Consider the following 21,118-nt stretch of genomic DNA (forward strand, 5'->3'; position numbering starts at 1 on the left):
AGTAATTTATTATTTGGTCTTTCTGTGCTGTTGCTTTCTTTTAGGATTCAAAGCTTGACATCACGATTGGCCCTTATGAGACTTATGAAGATGAACTCTATGGATACAAGGTATCCTCGTGACGAATTATTTTAAATCATTTAATTAATTAAATCCTATTAAAAGCATCTGACATAATGCTCCTTTGTATGATAATTTTTCCTTCATTTTCCACCGTTGAAAAGCTATCGCACATTCTGGCTATTTTTCTGGGTGCTTCTGTAGTCTTTTTTGCAATGGTGTTTAATTTGATTGGATCGCCTATATTCTATGTTCTTGGGTTGGTATTGAATTTTCATCTCTATGCCTCATAAAGAGAGGAAGATTTTTAATTTTACATCATAGTCTTCATTGTTCCCTGAGGTTAGATATCAGTTTTCTTTATCAATGCTATCAAGTTTAAGTTTTGCTACCATATTCCCTGTAAAATCTGCTTTCTCTTAGTGCTGACTTGAATTCGTTAAAAAATTTGTGGGAAAAAAACTTGGGATTTATGGATTTATTATCACTGTGCCGGATTTAAAGTCTTTCAACCAAATATTTTGATTAGCAGTCCTGCAAAAACAATGTTTAAATTCTCCCAGCCACCCAGCTCTCTATACATTTTTCCCCCTCATACTTTTATTATATGTTGTGCTTGTGCTCATGATCCTAATGTGGAGAAAATCAGATCCATTATCTCAATTCTGTGTCATTTTTGATAATTTAAACACTCAAAGGGGAGACAAGGTGTTGTCACAAAACCTCTTCGCAGTCTTTTGTTACTCTTTTACATTTGATTAGGATGCATGTTTTTTTTTAAAGATGATTTAAGACGGTGACCCAACAAAGTGTTAACCACCCAAAGGTACACGTGAAGAGCCCTAAAGCTCTACTCATACATAGTCAACCCTTTCCTTATCTGTTTACACCTCAAGGGAACCATGATGCTGTAGGCCCTCCTCAGGGGACCTGGTGGGCAAGCTTGTTTGTAGAAGCCTTGTTCCCCTGCATAACGATGTAGCCATATTGCCCAGAGCACTGTCATTGTCCAGAGCACTGACATCTGAGGACTCCCAAAAGGCCATCTCAGTTGTCGAATTCATAGTCAGCTGCTCTTGGGTGGCCCAAATTGTGAGGGCGAGGGGACACTCAAAAAATAGATGGTTGCAGTTTTCGTTGCCTTGTGCATAAAGTGCACGCCGCCGATGTATCTGGATACATCCTCTTCCTAAAGACGTGGATCACCAGTCGTTTGTGAAATAAGAGCGATCCAAAAATCCTTAGCTTTAGATGGCCCAACATGCATAAACCTTTACGCGCTAAATGGCCCGACATGCCTGAGTATTTGATTGGTCCCCCTTGTTTCCCTGACGAATCCTCGCAAAGGCCTTCTGAACTGAAAATAAAGTGCTGGTCCAAACCCATCCGTTGTGTTCTTTGGGTCTTGGATGGGCTCTGATTCAATGTTTGTTGCATGCCCAAGAAGTCTGCCACCCTCTGGTCTGACATGGCACTGTCTACCTTCGGATTCCAAGTGTTGTCCCAGCGCTCCCCCACTGAGGCATCAGGGCATCGGGCAAGCACAAAGAGCCGAGGGAATGCCTCCTGCAAAGGGTCACCCAACGACCATTGATCCATCCAAAAGTGGAATAGGGTGCCATCCCGTAGTCGGGCGGAGAAGAAGTCTCATACTTGGGGGCAAATATGTCTAAGGCCCTGCTAGAATGGCGATGTCCCTCTGACTGGGGCCGCTTTCTTATCCCAGTTTAATCCCTGGCTGTAGCTGTCTAATCTCTTATATTTATTCGTCCTAATCTCTGTTATTTCTCTAAAATAATATTTACATCTTATCTTCTATTTTTCCTTCTCCTATCAACTCTTCTCTAGAACTCCAACTATTTGAATTCCACTCTTTCTGGCTCATCGTTTCTGAACCACAGTGCATCCTTTGGACTAATTGGTATATACTTGGATATCTGGAGGCATTTTCCTTGTCAATTCTTTGTATTTCTCTTCATGTCTTGGCATATTCACCTTTCACCAGTTGATCAATATGCTCCTGCCTACTTTAAAAAAAAATAAATGTGCGAGCCAAGTTGCCCAATTATTCACAAATCCTACTTTCCCCGAATGTGACATGCTGAATGTTTTGTAAAATGTACTTATGTATTCCTAGAGAGTAGGGCCCTTAAGCCATGTATGCTTATTCTCTCTATCTCTCTCAAGCCGTGTATTCCGTTTCTTTCAAGATAATCATTCTGTGCCTTTGTCGCCTTCTCAGTGCATCAGAGCCCTAAAGCATCTGAACGTTGCCCTGTAGCTGTCTGCATACCAATTTTTCATCGTGTGATTCCTACAAACCAGTTTTGGCGCCCTGTTTGCACATTCATTTTAATGGCCGGAAATTCCATCTCTGTTGCATAGCGTCTATCATGGAATCTGTTAAGTACATATGCCTTCCATGCATTGTGTTGTCAAAACTGTTGTTCACAACACACTTCTTCTGGTGTGATCCGCGTGCACCTGCTGACTCTGGCCTCTCAGAGACATCTAGCTCATTCTCTCTACAATTGGTCACCCTCTGTCCATCCACCCCGATTGTGTGCTATTTGTTGGCCAGGCATGCAGTCATGACCATTGCACAATTTAGAGTCAATGGTCCGTGAGCAAAAAAGTATTTTTCTTTGAATTATGGCTAAGTTCAAAATAATCTTGCTACTATCAGATACTCAATGCTGTCAGCTGGATTTTGTTAGTCTAGATTCAGCTTGTCACTTCTGAACACCTCGACAGGGAACTGTTGAACTGGAGCTCTCAAGACATCTCTCTCTCCTTCTCTCGTTTCCATTGTAAGTGGGCCACACTCTATAAGTGGCCCACAAGGGAGACTCTTCCTTCTCACTGGCTCCTCTTTAAATGAATTCTCCACGTGGGAGTCTCATTAAGTGACTCCCACGTGGGAACTTGATGTAGGGGCCTTTAAAAGGCCCCAAACCCTAGCCGACTAAGGGTGAGTTCTTTTTTGTTGGTTTCTCTTCCTTGTCAGGCGCCGTCCCCAGGGCTGGAGCTCCTCCCTCTTCCTCCCTTCTCATAGATCCTCATTCCTCTCTCTCAGATCGAGTTGACATGGTATCAGAGCTGTAAGATCCTGCATCCTCCTCGACTGAAGCTTGAAGTTCTTCCTCCAAGATCTGTTTCTCCCCTCGAACCTGTTCTAGGGTTCTTGATTCTGTTCTAGGGTTCTTGATTCCATCCCAACTACCTCTAATCGGTGTCTAGAGGCTGCGTGAAGGCATGGGGAGCCAGGGAGATGAAAACGTAGCTCAGGAGGAAGACAGTGCTGTCCAGAACGGCTCCTCTACAGTGGTGCAAGAACTTGGAAGACCTGCTGTGGTGTTTCCCCCTTCAGAAGTGAAGTTTGATGGGGGAAACATGTTTGAATGGTCCAAGATGGTTACCCTAACCGTCTATGGCCTCTTTCTGGGAGATCACCTCACTGATCTGCCTAGGACGACTGCAGATCCTGACTTCAAGAAATGGAAGGCTGAGGAATCCCTCATTCTAGGCTGGATGCTGAGGTCGATGACGCCAGATATGCGCCGAGATTTTCTCTACTGCAACACCGTCAAGGAATTGTGGGATGAGATTCAACGGTACACCACGGAACAGTCCCACGACTGGAGGATTTACGAACTGAAAGTGCAAGAGTCCCAGGCCCGTCAAGGAACAGACAACATACGTCAGTATTCATCCCGCTTGAAGGCAATATGGCGAGAAATCGATCACCTCTGGCCTACACAGAATCCGCTGTCTGTGGAGCGCCAGTATATTCTCAAACAAAGGATATTCACGTTTCTTATGGGTCTGAATTCGGTGTATGAAGCCGTCAGGAGCCAGCTACTTCACCGGGAAAGACTTCCCACCTTGGAGGAGGCCATCAGTGCGGGACTGCAGGCTGAAAGCAGACTTGGCGTCACACCCGACCCTCAGGGACAGACATCCTCTGCCCTGCTGACCAGAAAGCCTGAGGGTCGGTCTAGCTCTACGGGAAGTTGGACATCCAGGCCAGCGCAGTCAAACTCAGGAAACTCATCAGCAAGTATTGAAGGGGAGGATAGCCGAGATGCGCTATTTTGCAATTACTGCAAGAAGCGCCGTCACACCAAAGAGAACTGCTGGAAGCTGGCATGGAAGAACCAAAATTCAACACCTGGCAAGAAGGCCCTCGTGGCAGCATCACAGCCCAGCAGTTCAAACTCTGCTGTCACGGGCCCAGAAGTCGGGGAAGTCCAGGAGCGCCTGAGTTCCACCTCCCTTGTGAAGTCAGGTAATCCCACTCTCTCCGTGTGGGTGGCTGATACCGGGGCAACAGACCATATGTCCCCAGAACAATCAATATTTCAGACCTATGTCCAAGCCGGAGGCCCCCACAGAGTTCAGACCGCAGGTGGAGGTTTTCTGTCGGTAAAGGGAGTAGGGGACGTTCCAGTTGATACCCTTGGAACTCTCCGGAAAGTGTTACACGTTCAAGATCTTCGGGCAAATTTAATTTCTATTCAGAGAATAGTAGACGATTACGGATGGCGTTTTATCCTCGACAGTGACACTTGTTTTCTCTGTGACAAGGTCTCCGGGAAGAAGATTTCGTCCTTTAGAAGGGAAGGCGGACTACTCCTCCTTGATCGGTCCTGCAACAGTGCCTGGTGACGCGAAGTCGGACAGTGGAGGAGCGGGTGATACACCTTCATCGACAAATGGGACACCCACCTTTTGATTTGATGAAAACATGCTATCCTAGTATTTTTCGTGGTATTTTGGACAACGAATTATTTTGTGAGGCCTGTCACCTGGCCAAACATCGTCGGGCAGTTTATAAATTGGTGGATAAAAGATGCCGTAAACCGTTCGAGTGCATCCATAGTGACGTATGGGGACCGTGCCCCGTGACGAGTCTTACAGGGTGCCGATATTTCATTGTGTTCGTTGATGACTGTACAAGGGCAATGTGGACATACCTTCTGAGGTCAAAGGCAGAGGTCCCGGAAGTCCTCACACAATTTTGCGAGTTGATATCCACACAGTTTGGGAGGACTGTGAAGAAATTCAGAACGGACAACGGCTCTGAATTTTTTAATGAAACAGTAAATTCTTATTTCGCCAGCCGAGGGATTGTACATGAATCGTCATGTGTTAATACTCCACAGCAGAACGGTTTGGCAGAACGTCGACTTGGGTACACCCTAGCCATGACTCGTTCCCTGCTGTTTCAAACCAATTTGCCGAAACACTACTGGGGTGAAGCTGTCCTTACTTCTACTTATCTGATGAATCGGACGCCAATGAGAGTTCTGGAGTATCAGTCACCGTTGGGGCTACTAAGTGCCGAGTTCCCTCACTTGAAGTTGTTCTCCGGGTTGCCAGCCGGTATCTTCGGGTGTAGCGTGTTTGTGCACCGAAGTGGCAGTAAACTTGATCCCCGGGCACTGAAATGTGTCTTTGTCGGGTACTCGGGTACTCAGAAAGGTTACCGGTGTTATCACCCATCGTCCCGGAAATTCTACGTCTCTGCAGATGTCACATTTCATGAATCCGAGGCATTCTACGGACCTGCAGAACCTCCAAAGGCTATGGCAGAAGTGGAAACAAGTGGACTGGAATTTCTGTCCATTCCTACAGTCGTCGTTGATGTACCGTCTCCTGATGAGCAGTCAAGCGATGTTGCAAACACCAGTGGAATTAGAGAGGAAGATGACGAACATGTACACACAGTACCAGCTGGAGAAGAGCCGCCTCATACCGAAATTCAGACCTCTCCTCCACCTGCAGAAGATGCTGAAGATAGCCAGACACTGCCCGATCAGCTGGAGATTGAAGAGCCTTCAGATTCTCCCCCGGATAATTTGGGATGGCCGATTGCACTGAGGAAGGGAGTTCGGTCTTGTCGATCCACTGCCAAGTATTCGATTGGACAGTATGTGAAGTATGAAAAACTGGGAGAAACTTACAGGAGCTTCTTGACATCCTTGGGGAACATTGTGGTTCCCACCCGGGTTGAGGAAGCCCTCCAACATCCGGGGTGGAAAGCAGCCATGGAAGAAGAAATGTCGGCTCTAGAAAAGAATGACACGTGGATTATTGTCTCTCTTCCTAAAGGGAAGAGAGTGGTGGGATGCAAGTGGGTCTTCACACCCAAATTCCACAGCAGTGGAGTGCTTGATCGATTGAAGGCTCGACTGGTGGCGAAGGGGTACACCCAAATGCAGGGAATCGATTATGACGAAACATTTGCACCCGTCGCAAAGTTCAACACAGTACGTGTTCTGATTGCAATTGCTGCCAAGCACGATTGGGAAATCAACCAGTTTGACGTCAAGAATGCGTTCCTTCACGGGGAACTGGAGGAAGAGGTTTACATGCAGTTCCCGCCAGGCTTCCAACCTCCGGGCACAGGACAGTCTGTATGTAAGCTAAAAAAGGCGCTCTATGGGCTCAAGCAGTCCCCCCGAGCATGGTTTGGACGATTCATGAAGACGATGTTGAGCCTAGGCTATCACCAAGCAAGGGGGGATCACACCCTGTTCATCAAACACGGCGGAAATGGGGCAGTTTCCCTCCTGATTGTATACGTCGATGATATTCTTATTACTGGGAGTGATGTGGTTGCAAATCAGGAGCTGAGTAAGGCACTCTCCAGACAGTTTGATTTGAAAGATTTGGGCTTGCTGAAGTACTTTTTGGGCATTGAAGTTGCCCATTCCAGAGCCGGCATCTCACTGACCCAGCACAAGTATACTTTAGATCTTTTAAAGGAAACGGGGCAGCTAGGGTGCAGACCCGCAGCAACTCCACTTGACCCAAATGTAAAAATCGGGACAGGCGACAGCGCGGCAGTTGACAGGAACCTGTATCAGAGATTGATTGGGAAGCTAATCTATCTCAATCATACACGCCCGACATTGCGTTTGCAGTGAGTCTGCTTAGTCAGTTCATGAGCGCACCACATGAAGTTCACCTCCAGGCGGCATATCGAATCTTGGCATATTTGAAGTATACAGTTGGACAGGGACTATTCTTCTCCCGGGAAGGGGGACTTGAGCTTGAGGCATACACTGACTCTGATTGGGCGGGATCTGTGGTTGACCGAAGGTCCACGTCAGGCTACTGCACCTTCCTTGGTGGGAGCCTAGTTACGTGGAGAAGCAAGAAACAGAAGGAAGTATCGCTGTCCAGCGCTGAGGCCGAGCTCCGAGCATTGAAGAGAGGCGTCTCGGAATGTCGGTGGTTGAAGCATCTGCTGGAGGACCTCGGCCTGTATGAAGAAAAGGGCATCTCGTTGTATTGCGACAACCAATCAGCATTGGCAATCGTCAAGAATCCATTCCAACACGACCGGACGAAGCACATGGCGCTAAATCGACACTATCTTGCTGAGAACATCGACAGAGGCATCATCCGACCTGTGTTCGTGCCGTCCATTGATCAGAAAGCGGACATCTTCACCAAGGCCCTCCCTACATCACGCTTCCAGTCATTGGTGGTCAAGCTAGGCATGGAAAACATCCACACCTAGCTTGCGGGGGGGTGTTGAACTGGAGCTCTCAAGACATCTCTCTCTCCTTCTCTCGTCTCCATTGTAAGTGGGCCACACTCTATAAGTGGCCCACAAGGGAGACTCTTCCTTCTCACTGGCTCCTCTTTAAATGAATTCTCCACGTGGGAGTCTCATTAAGTGACTCCCACGTGGGAACTTGATGTAGGGGCCTTTAAAAGGCCCCAAACCCTAGCCGACTAAGGGTGAGTTCTTTTTTGTTGGTTTCTCTTCCTTGTCAGGCGCCGTCCCCAGGGCTGGAGCTCCTCCCTCTTCCTCCCTTCTCATAGATCCTCATTCCTCTCTCTCAGATCGAGTTGACAGAATTCTCCACGTGGGAGTCTCATTAAGTGACTCCCACGTGGGAACTTTATGTAGGGGCCTTTAAAAGGCCCCAAACCCTAGCCGACTAAGGGTGAGTTCTTTTTTGTTGGTTTCTCTTCCTTGTCAGGCGCCGTCCCCAGGGCTGGAGCTCCTCCCTCTTCCTCCCTTCTCATAGATCCTCATTCCTCTCTCTCAGATCGAGTTGACAGGAACATTTTCTTCTATAGAGCCATGTTGCCCATACCTATCCAAAAGGCTCGGTTAAGCTTTATCATTTTCTTTTTGCCAATGCCCATTACTCTATTTCTTTCTGCTTCTATTTCCTTCTATTTCCGTTTGTATTCTATTCCCATTTCCTTGTATTTGTTAGTAACTGGGCCTGGCCCATTACGGATGTACTTGTATTTATACAGGTCTCCGAAGCAATGTAAGTGGCTATTCATTTTTTTCTCTCCAAAACCCTAGCTGGCAGGTGTTAGTGGGAAGATGACAGGATCGAGAAGGGATCCTAAAATGGTATCAGAGCCCTAATCTGGGGCATCCACCTGCACACCTCAGCAACAACTTCGGCCAGCTTGTCGCAAGGAGAGTTCAGTCATGGTGAATGGAGACATGAAAGTGAGCTCTGGAGCAAGTCAAGCTCCATCAGAAAGGGTGGTGTCTCTCCAAGACTGTGAGAGAGCTCCCCAGATCTCTTTTCCAAAGATCACTGAGTCTGTGAAGTATGATGGCTTAAACCTACTTCATTGGAGTCAAGACGATAAGTTGATTCTTGAAGAACTGGGACTACTTGATCACCTTATTAGAGTGGTTGATTCTGAAGATCCAAACTACAGAGTTTGGAAATGGGAAGACTCACTGGTTCATGCATGGCTGAGGAAGGATTTATGAATTTTTTTTCCCGAAGACTGCAAAGGGATATGGGACCATGCACTACTGAGTAGCTCTAAACAAGGTATTCACTAGTTCATGCTTGGTTACTCGTGTTACTAACTTAGTGCAGGGAGAGCGATCTGTAGAAGAATATTCTGCTGAATTAATGGTCCTTTTATTGGTAGATCAACCATTATAGACAGATTGAGAATCCTGAGTCACAAGAGTGGCAGTATGTGATGAAGGATCATGTTTACAACTTCCTCATGTGTCTTAACAGCGAGTATGAGGCGTTAAGGCTTGCACAGGGAGAGAGTTCTGAATCTTGAAGAAGCAATTAATATTGTTCTGAAGGAAGAGATGAGGCTGCATATGCCGGTAGAACCTGGAAAAGGAGAGACAGCAATCATCTTTACTAAAGAAAGATGAACCTGTTCCATTGTTAACTTCCTCGTGTATTCAACGTCCTTGAATTCTTGTGACCAACAACTTGCAATAATGTCTTGAAGTATAACGAGAGGGGAAGGGTGAGAGAAGGTGATTGGTCCTAACTAAGGGGTACAATTTGATTGAGAGTCGTTTGTAAGGATAGTTAAGTACCAATCAACAATTTAATTTCCTTACTAGTAGTATTTTAGTAAGGGTCGATCCCTCTGGGAGCTAGGTAGTTAGTTTGAAAGATTTTCAACTAGTATTGCAAGTTCAAGATTCATATAACCTTTTTTGTAAAGCTTTTAGTGATTATGAAGGTAAATGTTCAATTAAGAAGGATGATATGAATTTTACCAAGTGTAAAAAATTTCCGTAGAAAGTTTAGATTGAAAATGATTTTTGAGAATTTTTTCAGAATTTTTTATCGTCTCTAGAGAGAGATAAAAAATTCTGAATTAATTGAATGGAAAAAAGAAGAGGAGGAGAGAGATAGCGCACAAGCCTGGGCGCTTCCGCCACTGCTTATGCGCTGGGCTTCGCTCCGCTTGCTGGAGGTCCTTTCACGTGCTATGGACCAAAACGACGATATCTGGAGTTCCAGATATCGGTTTGACACGTGTGAGTAGGCGTTGGAAAGCTTGAGACGTTGGCTATCTGCCTAAGTATAGCCAAGAAGTTTAAGAGAATTCTAAAAGGAGATAGGGTGGAAAGAACAGCGTAACCTTTTTGTCACACCACAAATGGCCCAAGATTGTTGCTCCAACTCCCTACCAACTGGCTTCAAGATCCAGGACGCTTCTAGAAGACTCCTTGCACCTTCTGAATGAAGATGGACCCAGGAACAAGCTCAAGAAAGACACAAAGTAAAGAAAACAATACTCAATTCTTGGATGCCCTCAAAGAGGGTGAGGGGGGCCCTTTTATAGGGGTACATGTGTTTGTTTCAGTCATTCTTGGTGGTTGGATCATGGATGAACGTCCAGGATTGATTTCTTGAAGCTTCAATCCAGGTGAACAGACCCCAACCAACCAGATTCTTTTCCCCCAGGTCGAATTTGGAGGGAACAGAACAAGTTGGTTAGAGTTGGTTAGAGTTTGTTACAAATCATCTCTAGCCCTTGGATTTGGGCTGGAATGGATGGATGGATGGGTTCCACCTCATGGATCCTGGCCTGGATCTCGACCTTGGGCTTTCATCCAACCAGGATCTGCCATCTGGAGTCACCCCCATATGTCTTGATCAACCTGGAAGCCTCCAAGGACATTCTAGAAGGTCTCCTTCAAGCTCCTTTGCACCAAGCCTATCAATTGAGTCAGCTCCACTGGTCAGCGTGTATCTTTTTGATCTTTGCTCCTTTTGACTTGAATTTTTGTCCCAAGGTTTCAGACTACTTTCTTGACTTTCCCATAAAATTTCGTAATTTTATGACCATGAAAAGTCAACCTTGACCTGAAAAGTCAACACACTAGGGAAATCGTTAGATTCATATCCCACTTGACTCAATGAGTCAAGTGGGGGTTAGAAATATCCCTCAAATCCAATTAAGAGTAAATCCAGAACTGTTTAACTTGTGAAATTCATGTCAAATCATTGATGGAAACACTAGTTAAGTAGAAATGTAAGTTTTTTCACCTTTAGGGTAGTGAAAAGGCATGATCTCATTACTATGCAAAAACAAGCAGTTTTGGCAATGATGTACTTACTTTAAGAAGATATAAGATGATTAATGCATGGAAATAACTACCCTTATTTGAGTTTATCAGAAGGAAGTAGATGTTTCCTGTCTTCAGTGGGCCCCTCATCATATGATTTCCTGTCGTCACTAGGCCTTCCGCTGATATATCCTGTTCCGTGTCATATTGCATTATCCCAAGTTTGATTATTTTTTCCTGTGGAGAATAAAATATGTCCTTGTAGCCTTATTGACATTTATGTTTCTCCGTAAGATATTTACCATCATAATTAGTTGCAGACCAAGTTTTATTTAGGGTTCCTTGACTCTTCTCTCACATTTTTGAAGGCCACATTTGAAGCATTCATTGGAATTCGGGATGATGTAGCAACAGCTCAAGTGAAACTCTTTGGAGACTCTCTTCAGGTACTTGCAATAAAGATATCTTATAAGTATCCATTTTTTTGTTAATTTGGCCTATCTCATTTTTCAGACTTTGGAGCGGAATCTTCCTCTTGATGACAAGTACAAGTCTGAAAATGTCGTTGCTGCACCAATTCGTGTGATTAGACTTGTTTACAATTCTGGGGTATGGTCTTATAGCTTTATGTCCTTGGTGCATGATACTACTGCTCCTTTGTCGCATCCAAACAGTAAAATTTTGTGGCAGTTATTGATGTCCTTTCAATTTAAACAATTGTGTTGGTTCCTAATTTCATGATTACAGAAGGGATTATATTAAAAATGGTATTCTTCAAGTGATAAAATTCTGTTGAGTATGCTGCCTTTATATCTGGACTTCAATTTCAAGTTCTGATTTGGTAATTATTTTTTTTTTCTGGGAAAATAATCTGACCAGCTTTATGAATCTTAATCAGGATGTTAAAGGCCCCCAAACTGTCGCCTTTAATTTGCCCAATGATGAACGTATTGTGAGCAGATGGGGAACATCAATGGTCATGCTGAAGAATATATCAGAGGCCAAGTACTGTTGAATATTTTTAATTTTTTATCAATTACTTGGAGATTTTATACTTAATTTCTTAAACCTTTTGAGCAGGTTCCAACATATTCTTCAGCCCATAGCTGATGTCTGCATTGAAGTAGGGCAGCGGGAGCTTATTGATTTTGATTCCTTTTACATTCATACGCTCTGCCATGAGTGCTGCCATGGGATTGGACCTCACTTGATTACTCCTCCAAGCGGTCAGAAGTCAACAGTGAGAATGGTAAGAAACTGTATTTACACCATCCATTAATTTTGCAAGTTTTGATGCTAGTTTGAATTTAGACAGCCCCCCGAATGAAGGAATGGGTAGTCCTGGTTAATGATAAGTTTTATAATTTAGAAAGATTTCTATTTTTTGTCTTTCAAAAAAAAGATTTCTACTTTTTGGCTTAAGGACTATATTAATCCAACGGTATTTCAATGTTTATTCTTTTGATATTTACTGGTGACCGCCTAAATGATGACACTAATCTTTGCCTTCTACTTTTCTTTTCCTCTGTCATGTAGGAACTTCAAGAATTGCATTCTGCCATTGAAGAAGCAAAGGCAGACATTGTTGGGCTATGGGCAGTCAAGTTTCTCATGAACCAGGTCATCAACAACCCTCTTTCTCTTTTCAACAAGAGACAACTAAAACAATATAACCATAATAAAAGTGATTTCAATTATAATTTTTATTTGATGAAGATCTCTCCTTTCATTGTGCATAAAGTCTATCGAATGTTTGTCATATAAGTGTATCACGTTGCTGCACTATTATGTCCTGGTACAAGTATTATTCGGAAGATAAATATTCCATCTCCTAGTGAAAATTCGTCAAGATGTAATGTTGATTCAAAAGTACGTACAAAATATATTGATGATCAAATCTGAAACAGTTGCCAACACTCAAGATTAATTAATTAAATGAAATACAATATTATTATTAAGCTGTCCCTAAAACTTTCATGATATTTACTTTTCAGGGACTGATTTCCAGAAACTTTGAGAAGTCCATGTACGTTTCTTTCCTCGCGGGATGCTTCCGATCAGTTCGATTTGGTCTTAATGAAGCCCATGGGTGGGGATCCAAATCTTGATTTCATAGGATTTTTTAGTTATAGTTGTATTAGCTGATCATGTTCAGTTGATCAATTTTGGGACCCGGTAGGAAGGGACAAGCTTTGCAATTCAATTGGTTAATTGAGAAGAGGGCTTTTATTTCCTTGCCAAATGGGAAGTTCTGCGTTGACTTTGACAAGGTATTTGTTAGGTCAACGTTTGTTAGAGCGGTGTAATCATCTGCATATATTTTGATTTGACATGCTTTCTCTTTGGAAGGTTGAGGCTGCTGTTGAAGGCCTGAGCAGGGAAATACTATCGATCCAGGCTAACGGTGACAAAACTGCCGCGGAGGCGCTTCTCAGACAGTATGCAGTCCTGTCTCAACCACTGAAAAGTGCATTGAAAGAGTTGGAAAATATTCAGGTTTTCTCTCTCTTTCTCTCTCTCTCTCTCTATTCTTTTCTCTCAATATAGTATTCATAAGACGTGGTGTTTGTGCTGCAGGTACCTGTCGACATAGTGCCTACATTTTCCTTTCCAGATAAAATAATGAATGGATTGCGTTAAATTGCTGTAACATGGAGGATTGGTACTTTACCTGTTTCCTTAAATTTCTTTCCACCACTTTTACCTTATTACCCACAATCACTGGGACTTGCAAGTTTCTGTACCCTCATTTCAGTTCATTGCTGTCATCCGATGGCGTTTCTTGATTCCATCGCAGCAATATGTTACCCACTATCAATATAGATTCATTATGGCATAAGGATATGTTTCATGCCATGCAGGTTTACTCCTAATGGAACAGCCTATGTTTTGATTATTTTGTTCGCAGGCCGAAGGAGTCAAATTTCATGTTTATATTTTTAACCTTTGAGAACTTCTATCCCTATACAAGTAATATATTGCAGAATTGAAGGATTAAATTTTATCATGAGTAACCAATAATTAGATATGCATATTTGATGACAAGATTTGTCCGAGGAGCCATAAATATTTTTATCTTGTTTTTTGAAGCCAAGGGACTGGACCCAAATATCAAAGTTGAATATATCACAGCTTATAAATCTCAGATACATTTTATGTTTAAGTGTATGGTGACAATTATGTGAGCATATTATTTAATACCATCTATATCAAAAAGGATACATCTAAACGTGGCCAAATAGCAGGTCAGGGCCAACCACAATGGAATAGTGTTATGTTCAATGTTTACCCTTTTCCCACTGGTTTCCAATTCTGCAACCCCCTAGGTTTACAAAGAGTAGAACTATATATGATATCTTAGACAAGTATCCTATTCTGGGATCCCTTCGTTTCTCCTCTTTGTTCTAAAATCTGAAGTCAACAGTATATGAATATTATCATTCATATTTTGACAGAGCGCAGTGCCCTTCTTTTAGCGTCTAGATATCTTTTTGAATTCTCTAAAAGAATAATTTTTCCCGAAAAACCGATTAGAATATTAATCATCTCATTCTCATAGAAAATTCAGATCCTAACTTATCCTGAAGAATAAACGGACATTCATATTTTGGTAATTTCTTGAAAAACAACGATTTTGTGATTTATATATATTTATATTGAAATGCCCATGAAAAAATATTTATTTAGCAATTTAACGCAATGATTATGAGAAACATAAAACATTCAAGATATATGGGGAAGTTTCTAACAAAGTTCCAAAGATATCCATAGTGAATGATTATAGATCCTTATTTGATTCCAAATCCATTCGTCATTCCATTCCCTCATATACTACCTTGACATAAGTTTAAGTAATTTTTTTATAGAATTTCATTGAATATTATTTTGTCGAAACCTTACATCCATGATTAAAATTCACAAAAATGTTAGTTTGAAAAAAACATTTTGATAAAATATGTAAAATCAAAATTTTGACAAAATATATTCAATTTTAGATGACCAGGTTTGTGTAAGTCTCATTAAAAACCAAATTCTTGGAGTCATTAATTCAGTCCTGAATTTCTTTTTAGTTCCCCTTAATCCATCCAAATTCTAGATTCAAGGTATGCCAGGAATAAATCTAATGATTACTGCAAACTCAACATTCCCTATGTTTCGTACTGGTTCCAAATGTTTCATAAGTCAACCAATGAGAGGGGTCATTGGAAATGCTTATTCAAAAAATTTGAATCCTCATATCATTATGTCATGTGCATATCAAACTATAATTCCCAGTTTTTACATTATTCTTAATATTTTTGAGTGATTTTTTACTAATGAATCATACCTAATGATATGAGAGTGAGATCAATGTCTCTTGCTTGATGATTTCTGACTTCATATGTTCTTCCTTGACTTTGTAACATTCTTCTCTCTATCTCTTCTGCTCACAAATTTGCACCTCAACCTTCAGATGAATTGACTTCTTATCATATTTAGATGAGTTTCTTTGTGATTTATCTAATACTCACATTCAATCCAGAAATAATTATTTGTAAAATTGTAATTTTATTTTCCTAAGTACAGATGTTTCAACATTAACAATAAAGTTTTTTTTCGGAATTCATATTAAAATAAATATTTATTATACAAGGACAATACCATTCATATTTTCATCAATATATTTCCAAAAAAATTAAATATTTTTCCGTCAGTACTTTATTATCAGGTGATTATTCAAAATTATAATAAATTTATATTAACAAGTAATTTTCTTGTAGAAGATATTCTAAATTTTTAAAATTTTGGAACACAAGCCTAAACATTCACTCAACTTACAACTTACTTGTACCCAAATAAAAATCAAATATTCATATAAAATAGCAAATCAAGTTTTAAAAGTTTTCTCAATTCAGGCAACTTCATGCGACTGGTGGTTTACAAATTGTATTTTGGAAAAATTATTTCTGAAAACACAAATGATAAAATTCTTGAAATAAGAACATTCATAAAGAAAGGATTTCAAAAACATTTATGACGTTGATTCATGAGATATCCTTTCCATTTTTTCACAAAATATAATGACCTATGTTTTGATTAGGTTTGTATTTTCGCGTGATATGGTAATTATTGCATTTCACTCTCAATAGGTTTTGTGACCAATATACGAGGATTAAAATATGAGTAAAAATTAAAGGAATAAAATATATAATGACCAGTAAGATAGGTAATACAATGAAATCAAGAATGGAAACCTAATAGCAACCTTTTCCGACTTCTGTGCTTCGTAGTCTATGAACTTGGTTTTGACAGAAGCTTCTTCAAACTTGGATATTTATCCATTACGATTATGAAAGCTGATATATGATGCTATAAGAGGAAAAATAAATTTAATTTTAAAGTTTAGGAAACAGACACAAATATTTTAAAAGGGAATATGGTGCAATTGTTAAGTTTTATAAATGAAATGTTTTGTGAAAATAAAATAAATATGATGAGATCAAATTATAAGGTATAAATTGATTTTTAAGGTAGCTTAAAATGAAATAAATAAAATGATATAAAATGAAAAGTTAATAAATTGATAGCTATCTTCTTTTAAAAAAAATCATGCAAGAACTCAAAAAATACCTCTGACATTTATTAACATCTCTATAATTTCTAATAACTCTAAAAATTAAATATCAATTAATATGATTAGTATGGTAGCTTCCAAGATTCTGCTTTAATGGGAGGCCATGTCACCAGGTTGAACTATATTAAGAAATAAAGCAACAGGACTGATATTAGCTATAGCTTTTGGCTTAGTGGGTAAGCACTTAATTGAAACATTTATTTATGAATAAATAAAAATCTACTATGGAATTGAAACTATAATGAAGTGATAATTCATAAAAAGTTCATTAGTAATACGTCAAAAAAATATAACTACATAAAAATGATCATTAACTCTATAAGCATACCTAAATTGGATATTCATACAAACTTGATTATTGGCATTCTATCAGTTCCATTATTTTTTACTATTATTACCAAAATTAATTGAAATCAGTATTATATTATTTTTTCCAAGGCTTTATGAGTAGTAAATTATAAAATCCAATCAATGCAAACTGAGTAATGGTAGAGGATTAGAGTATAAGTTTTTTTGTAACAATGAACACAATATATCGTTTCGGGGTAAGTATATGTGGATAATGGTTAATGTTGAAATCTCTTGAATTAAATCATGGCCATGAGAGATGTCAGTCTCACAAAAATATTAAAATAATAATCTCATCCTAAATAATATTTAAAATGAACGATATTATAAAAATGAATAAATATGGCTCTTATAATAAAAAAATGGGCCATCCATATAGAAAAACGTCTAGTCTGAAGATGCTCAAGAGGATCAGAGGTGTATTGAGGTGTGTTTGTTTCCATGAAAATTTATTTTAGCTTTTTTTTTAATGCCAAGCGAGAGAGAAAAAGGAGATAAATTGTGCTAGAAGAGGTGAGAATTCAGTGAAAGTGTGAGATAATGTGAGGTAAGAGCGATGAATCTGATTTTATTCATGTATTCATACACCCATTAAAATAATTTTAGGAGCATTATGTTCACAATTATTCTTATAATAATGTGAAATAACATCTCATGCACTCTTTGGGCCATGTTGTTAAATTTAAATTTCTGTCATGTAGTTTATTATGATTTAAATGTGCACCAATTTCAAATCGTGACTTAAGACACGGAATATGTTTCTGGAATCTTTTCGTAATGCTTATTTAATTGTGAGGTCATTGTGGCATAAAGATTTGTGATGTCATATGGAATCTTTTTGTAATGCTTATTTAATAATAGCTTTTATCCTCATGGCACATGTCCCTATGCATTTTCAAAACTGATATCATCTTGTGATTGGTGAATTATGGAGTTAAAACATTCATAATGCACATTTTCCCAAAGATTAGTGCATCAAATCATTGCTGAATATCAAATGATCTGAGGCCATCAAAATAAATTGGATGGTTATGTATTTCAGAGGACAATTAAAATGCAAACATATTTTTTCAAATAAAATAAAATATTTAATCAATTTCAAAAAATAAAGTCCTACTATAGAAGTTGAAGCTCTATAGTAAATTTAAGATCCAAGTGGCCAATGCACTCCCCCAAATGTAAGATGAGTACTCAAACTCATAACATGTTTACATCCTATCAATGATTTACCTGTATAATCACATGGATCTATTTGCATGAAATGACTTGGCATGTTGAAAATACATCTACAATGTACCTTGACCCTAATTGGCCACGGTAGTGGTGCATTGCATTCGCGTGAAGTCCAACGGTTACATTAAGCATTCCGTGTATATCTACATTGAATGTCTCCTTGTCATGAAAGAATTAATTGAATGTCCTCAAGGATGGTCGAGGCAGCATGTCACATCCAACATAACCACAACCAATGGTGGAGCCATCCTTCATGAACAAGCAATCGTCATTAATGATCCTGGCCTGGCATTGTAGGTAATAATCAAGTATAGTTTCTTTAAGATAATTAGTAAAGTCAGTCATTCCCTTTCCCTTTATCATAGGAATGGACCAGCAGGCTTGTGCATAGTTTGGGGTCTCTTCAAGAATACTTCATTCCTAAAACAACTCCCACAGCACTAAATTTAATTATGAATTAAATAGCTCCTCACATTGGTGGTCAAGGGTACAACTAAACTGGTTGACAGCACCCCGATTACATCCAATACAAAAATAGCATCAAACCAACGTCCCATCCATTAGTGTTTGCCCGATACCGGATATTAAATACTAGAATGGATATTTTAGGGTTAAGGAATGGCGGATGTTGCTACCAGATATCAGATATCGAAATCCATACCAGAAATTGGTAATAGAGTGTTGATATTTGTAATCAGGAAACCTATTTTTTTTCTCCAGGAATCCTATGTCCCATATGAAAGAAAAGCACCATAGAAGGTTTCAAAGGAACACCAAGCACATTAACTGATGTGCTCTAGGAATCTCTAATATATTTGTGTTCATTACTACCTACTAGATGTTATCACTTGGTCAACTCGAACTAGGCGTTTGCAATATCAAACACTTTTTGGTCCGGGCCAGGCTAATAAAAGTAACTGATTTGACTTTTCATATTTATCCTACAGTTTCAACATGTTCAACTGGATAAAATATTGTTTACTTAACTTATAAATGATAATATTGTTCATACTGAGTAGAAAAATAAGTCTAATAGCTTAATTATGTAATTATAAGTTTCATAATAAGACAAAATTCTTTAAACTATTTTTCAATTTATAAGTCGAATGTCAAAAAAACCGATATATGATATCGTCATCCAACCCATGAGGCAAAGATGTATGCCAATATTGGGACAGGTAACGGTACCAGATATGGATACTCTAGCAACATATACTTTATTTTGTCATCCGAATTGCGAATATTGAACAGTGGATACCTGATTTCCCATTTTCCATATCTAGTACATCATCCATCCCGTTATCATCATCAGATACCATTATTAGGACTGACGAACACAACATTCAGTACAAATCAATGAGTTAAGAAATAAATCAATGAGTTAAGTCGCCGGCTAATGAGATAAGATATAACTTACCAACTAATATGATACGTAGCCACATCCTAACGATGGACGAGATTGAGACAGAAACATGAGACATCGTACTTCTACGTAAATAACGATATAATCCATGATTTATCAATACAAGTACCACTTCTATGTCTCTCCTCTCTCTTCCATTCTCCCTTTCCGCCGTTTTCTCTTTCATTACGGATTTTAGTCTGCCAGATGGATATGGATTCAGGAAGAACAAACTATGTGTTGGGGTGTGTCAGCCCCCCCATTACGAGAATGTGAAGGGGGGGAGGGCCTTGACTAGTCAAAGCCCCAATAATGGAGGGGGGAGTTGAAAAGGCTTAACCCCCCTCCCCTTGTCTCTTTGTGGGAATATGAAGAGGCTTGTTTGGGGAATATGAAAAGGCTCATGGCTTTTCATATTCCAGACCTTTCACATTCCCTGAAACTGTAATTGGCCCTCTATATATAGAGGGCAAACCTATTCTCAAAGGAAATGCATATGAGTTTTCTGTTCATTCTTCTGGTCTCCTCCTCTCTTCTCCTCTCTCTCTACCTTGGTTTGTCTTCATCACTCTTTGGTGGTCACTCCCTTGGCTTGGGAGTTCAAGGAGTTGCTCTGTAGCACCACACGAGAAGTCGTTGCCCTGCACCAAGAGCCTTGCACGTTGACATCACGCTGGTGACGTAAAGAGGTTCTTGTTATCTGTCTCTATTTGCCGACTTATCTTGTCCGAGTTGATTCCGCATTTCACCGTAGCGTCTTGGGTCATTGTTTTCTCTTCAACGAGTTCCAACAAGTGGTATCAGAGCTATTGGTTGGTTCACTCGGATTTGATATGGCGTCGTCTTCATCTCGTTTTGATGTTGAGAAGCTAGACAGCTCGTCAAACTTTAACCTGTGGCAGCAGCGGGTGTACGATCTGTTGATCCAGCAGGATTTGACGTTGACCTTGGACGGGCCGAAGCCTGATAATGTTACGGCAGCGGATTGGCACAAGTATCAGCAGAAGGCCGCGAGCACGATTCGATCATGCTTGTCTGATAGTGCTCTTTATCATGTTCTCGGCGACAAGGATCCCGCGGCGATTTGGGATAAGTTGGCGAAGCGCTTTGCATCAAAGTCGATGATGAGCAAGTTGGCATTGAAGAGAAGATTGTTCGGGCTACGAATGGCTGAAGGTGTTGATTTATCTGTTCACATTGACTGTTTTAATCAGTTGATTACAGATCTGATGAAGATTGAGGAGGTGTTCTTTGACGAGAACAAAGTGATATTTCTGCTGGTTTCTCTTCCCGAGTCGTACGATCACCTCGTGACGACCTTGTTGCATGGAAGCAAAGCGCCAGGTCTTGAGGAGGTTATTACAACCTTGATGGAGTATTATTAGCGGAAGAAAGGAGCTGAAGAGACCCATGGCGAGGCACTCTACGTGAAGAATGGGAAGGAACGTGGACGGCAGAAGGAGAAGGGGAAGTCGGGAGAGAAGAACCATCGGTCCAAGTCTCGGACCAATTGGTTGAAGAGCGTGACATGCCACAAGTGTCACGAGAAAAGACATCTTCGGAGAGATTGTCCAAAGTTGAAGAATGGGAAGACGGATGCTGCAGAGACGAGCACTGCTAATGTCGCGAG

At 40.4% G+C, this 21,118-nt stretch overlaps 1 protein-coding gene across 1 annotated transcript in view; it reads left to right on the forward strand.

The window, feature by feature from the left end:
• The window catches only part of NUDT3 (nudix hydrolase homolog 3), a 22,472-nt gene extending 8,792 nt beyond the window's left edge, over positions 1-13,680 (forward strand). The window contains exons 12-21 of the mRNA XM_078587053.1: positions 45-110; positions 11,260-11,337; positions 11,405-11,500; positions 11,790-11,896; positions 11,972-12,140; positions 12,428-12,511; positions 12,886-12,980; positions 13,071-13,161; positions 13,241-13,387; positions 13,469-13,680. Of these exons, the coding sequence (XP_078443179.1) occupies positions 45-110; positions 11,260-11,337; positions 11,405-11,500; positions 11,790-11,896; positions 11,972-12,140; positions 12,428-12,511; positions 12,886-12,980; positions 13,071-13,161; positions 13,241-13,387; positions 13,469-13,531 (996 nt within the window). The 3' untranslated portion in view covers positions 13,532-13,680. The remainder of the gene's footprint in view (positions 1-44; positions 111-11,259; positions 11,338-11,404; positions 11,501-11,789; positions 11,897-11,971; positions 12,141-12,427; positions 12,512-12,885; positions 12,981-13,070; positions 13,162-13,240; positions 13,388-13,468) is intronic.
• The last annotated feature ends 7,438 nt before the right edge of the window (positions 13,681-21,118 follow it).

Source organism: Wolffia australiana, chromosome 15, assembly GCF_029677425.1.
Source record: "Wolffia australiana isolate 7733 chromosome 15, ASM2967742v1".
NCBI lineage: Eukaryota > Viridiplantae > Streptophyta > Magnoliopsida > Alismatales > Araceae > Wolffia > Wolffia australiana.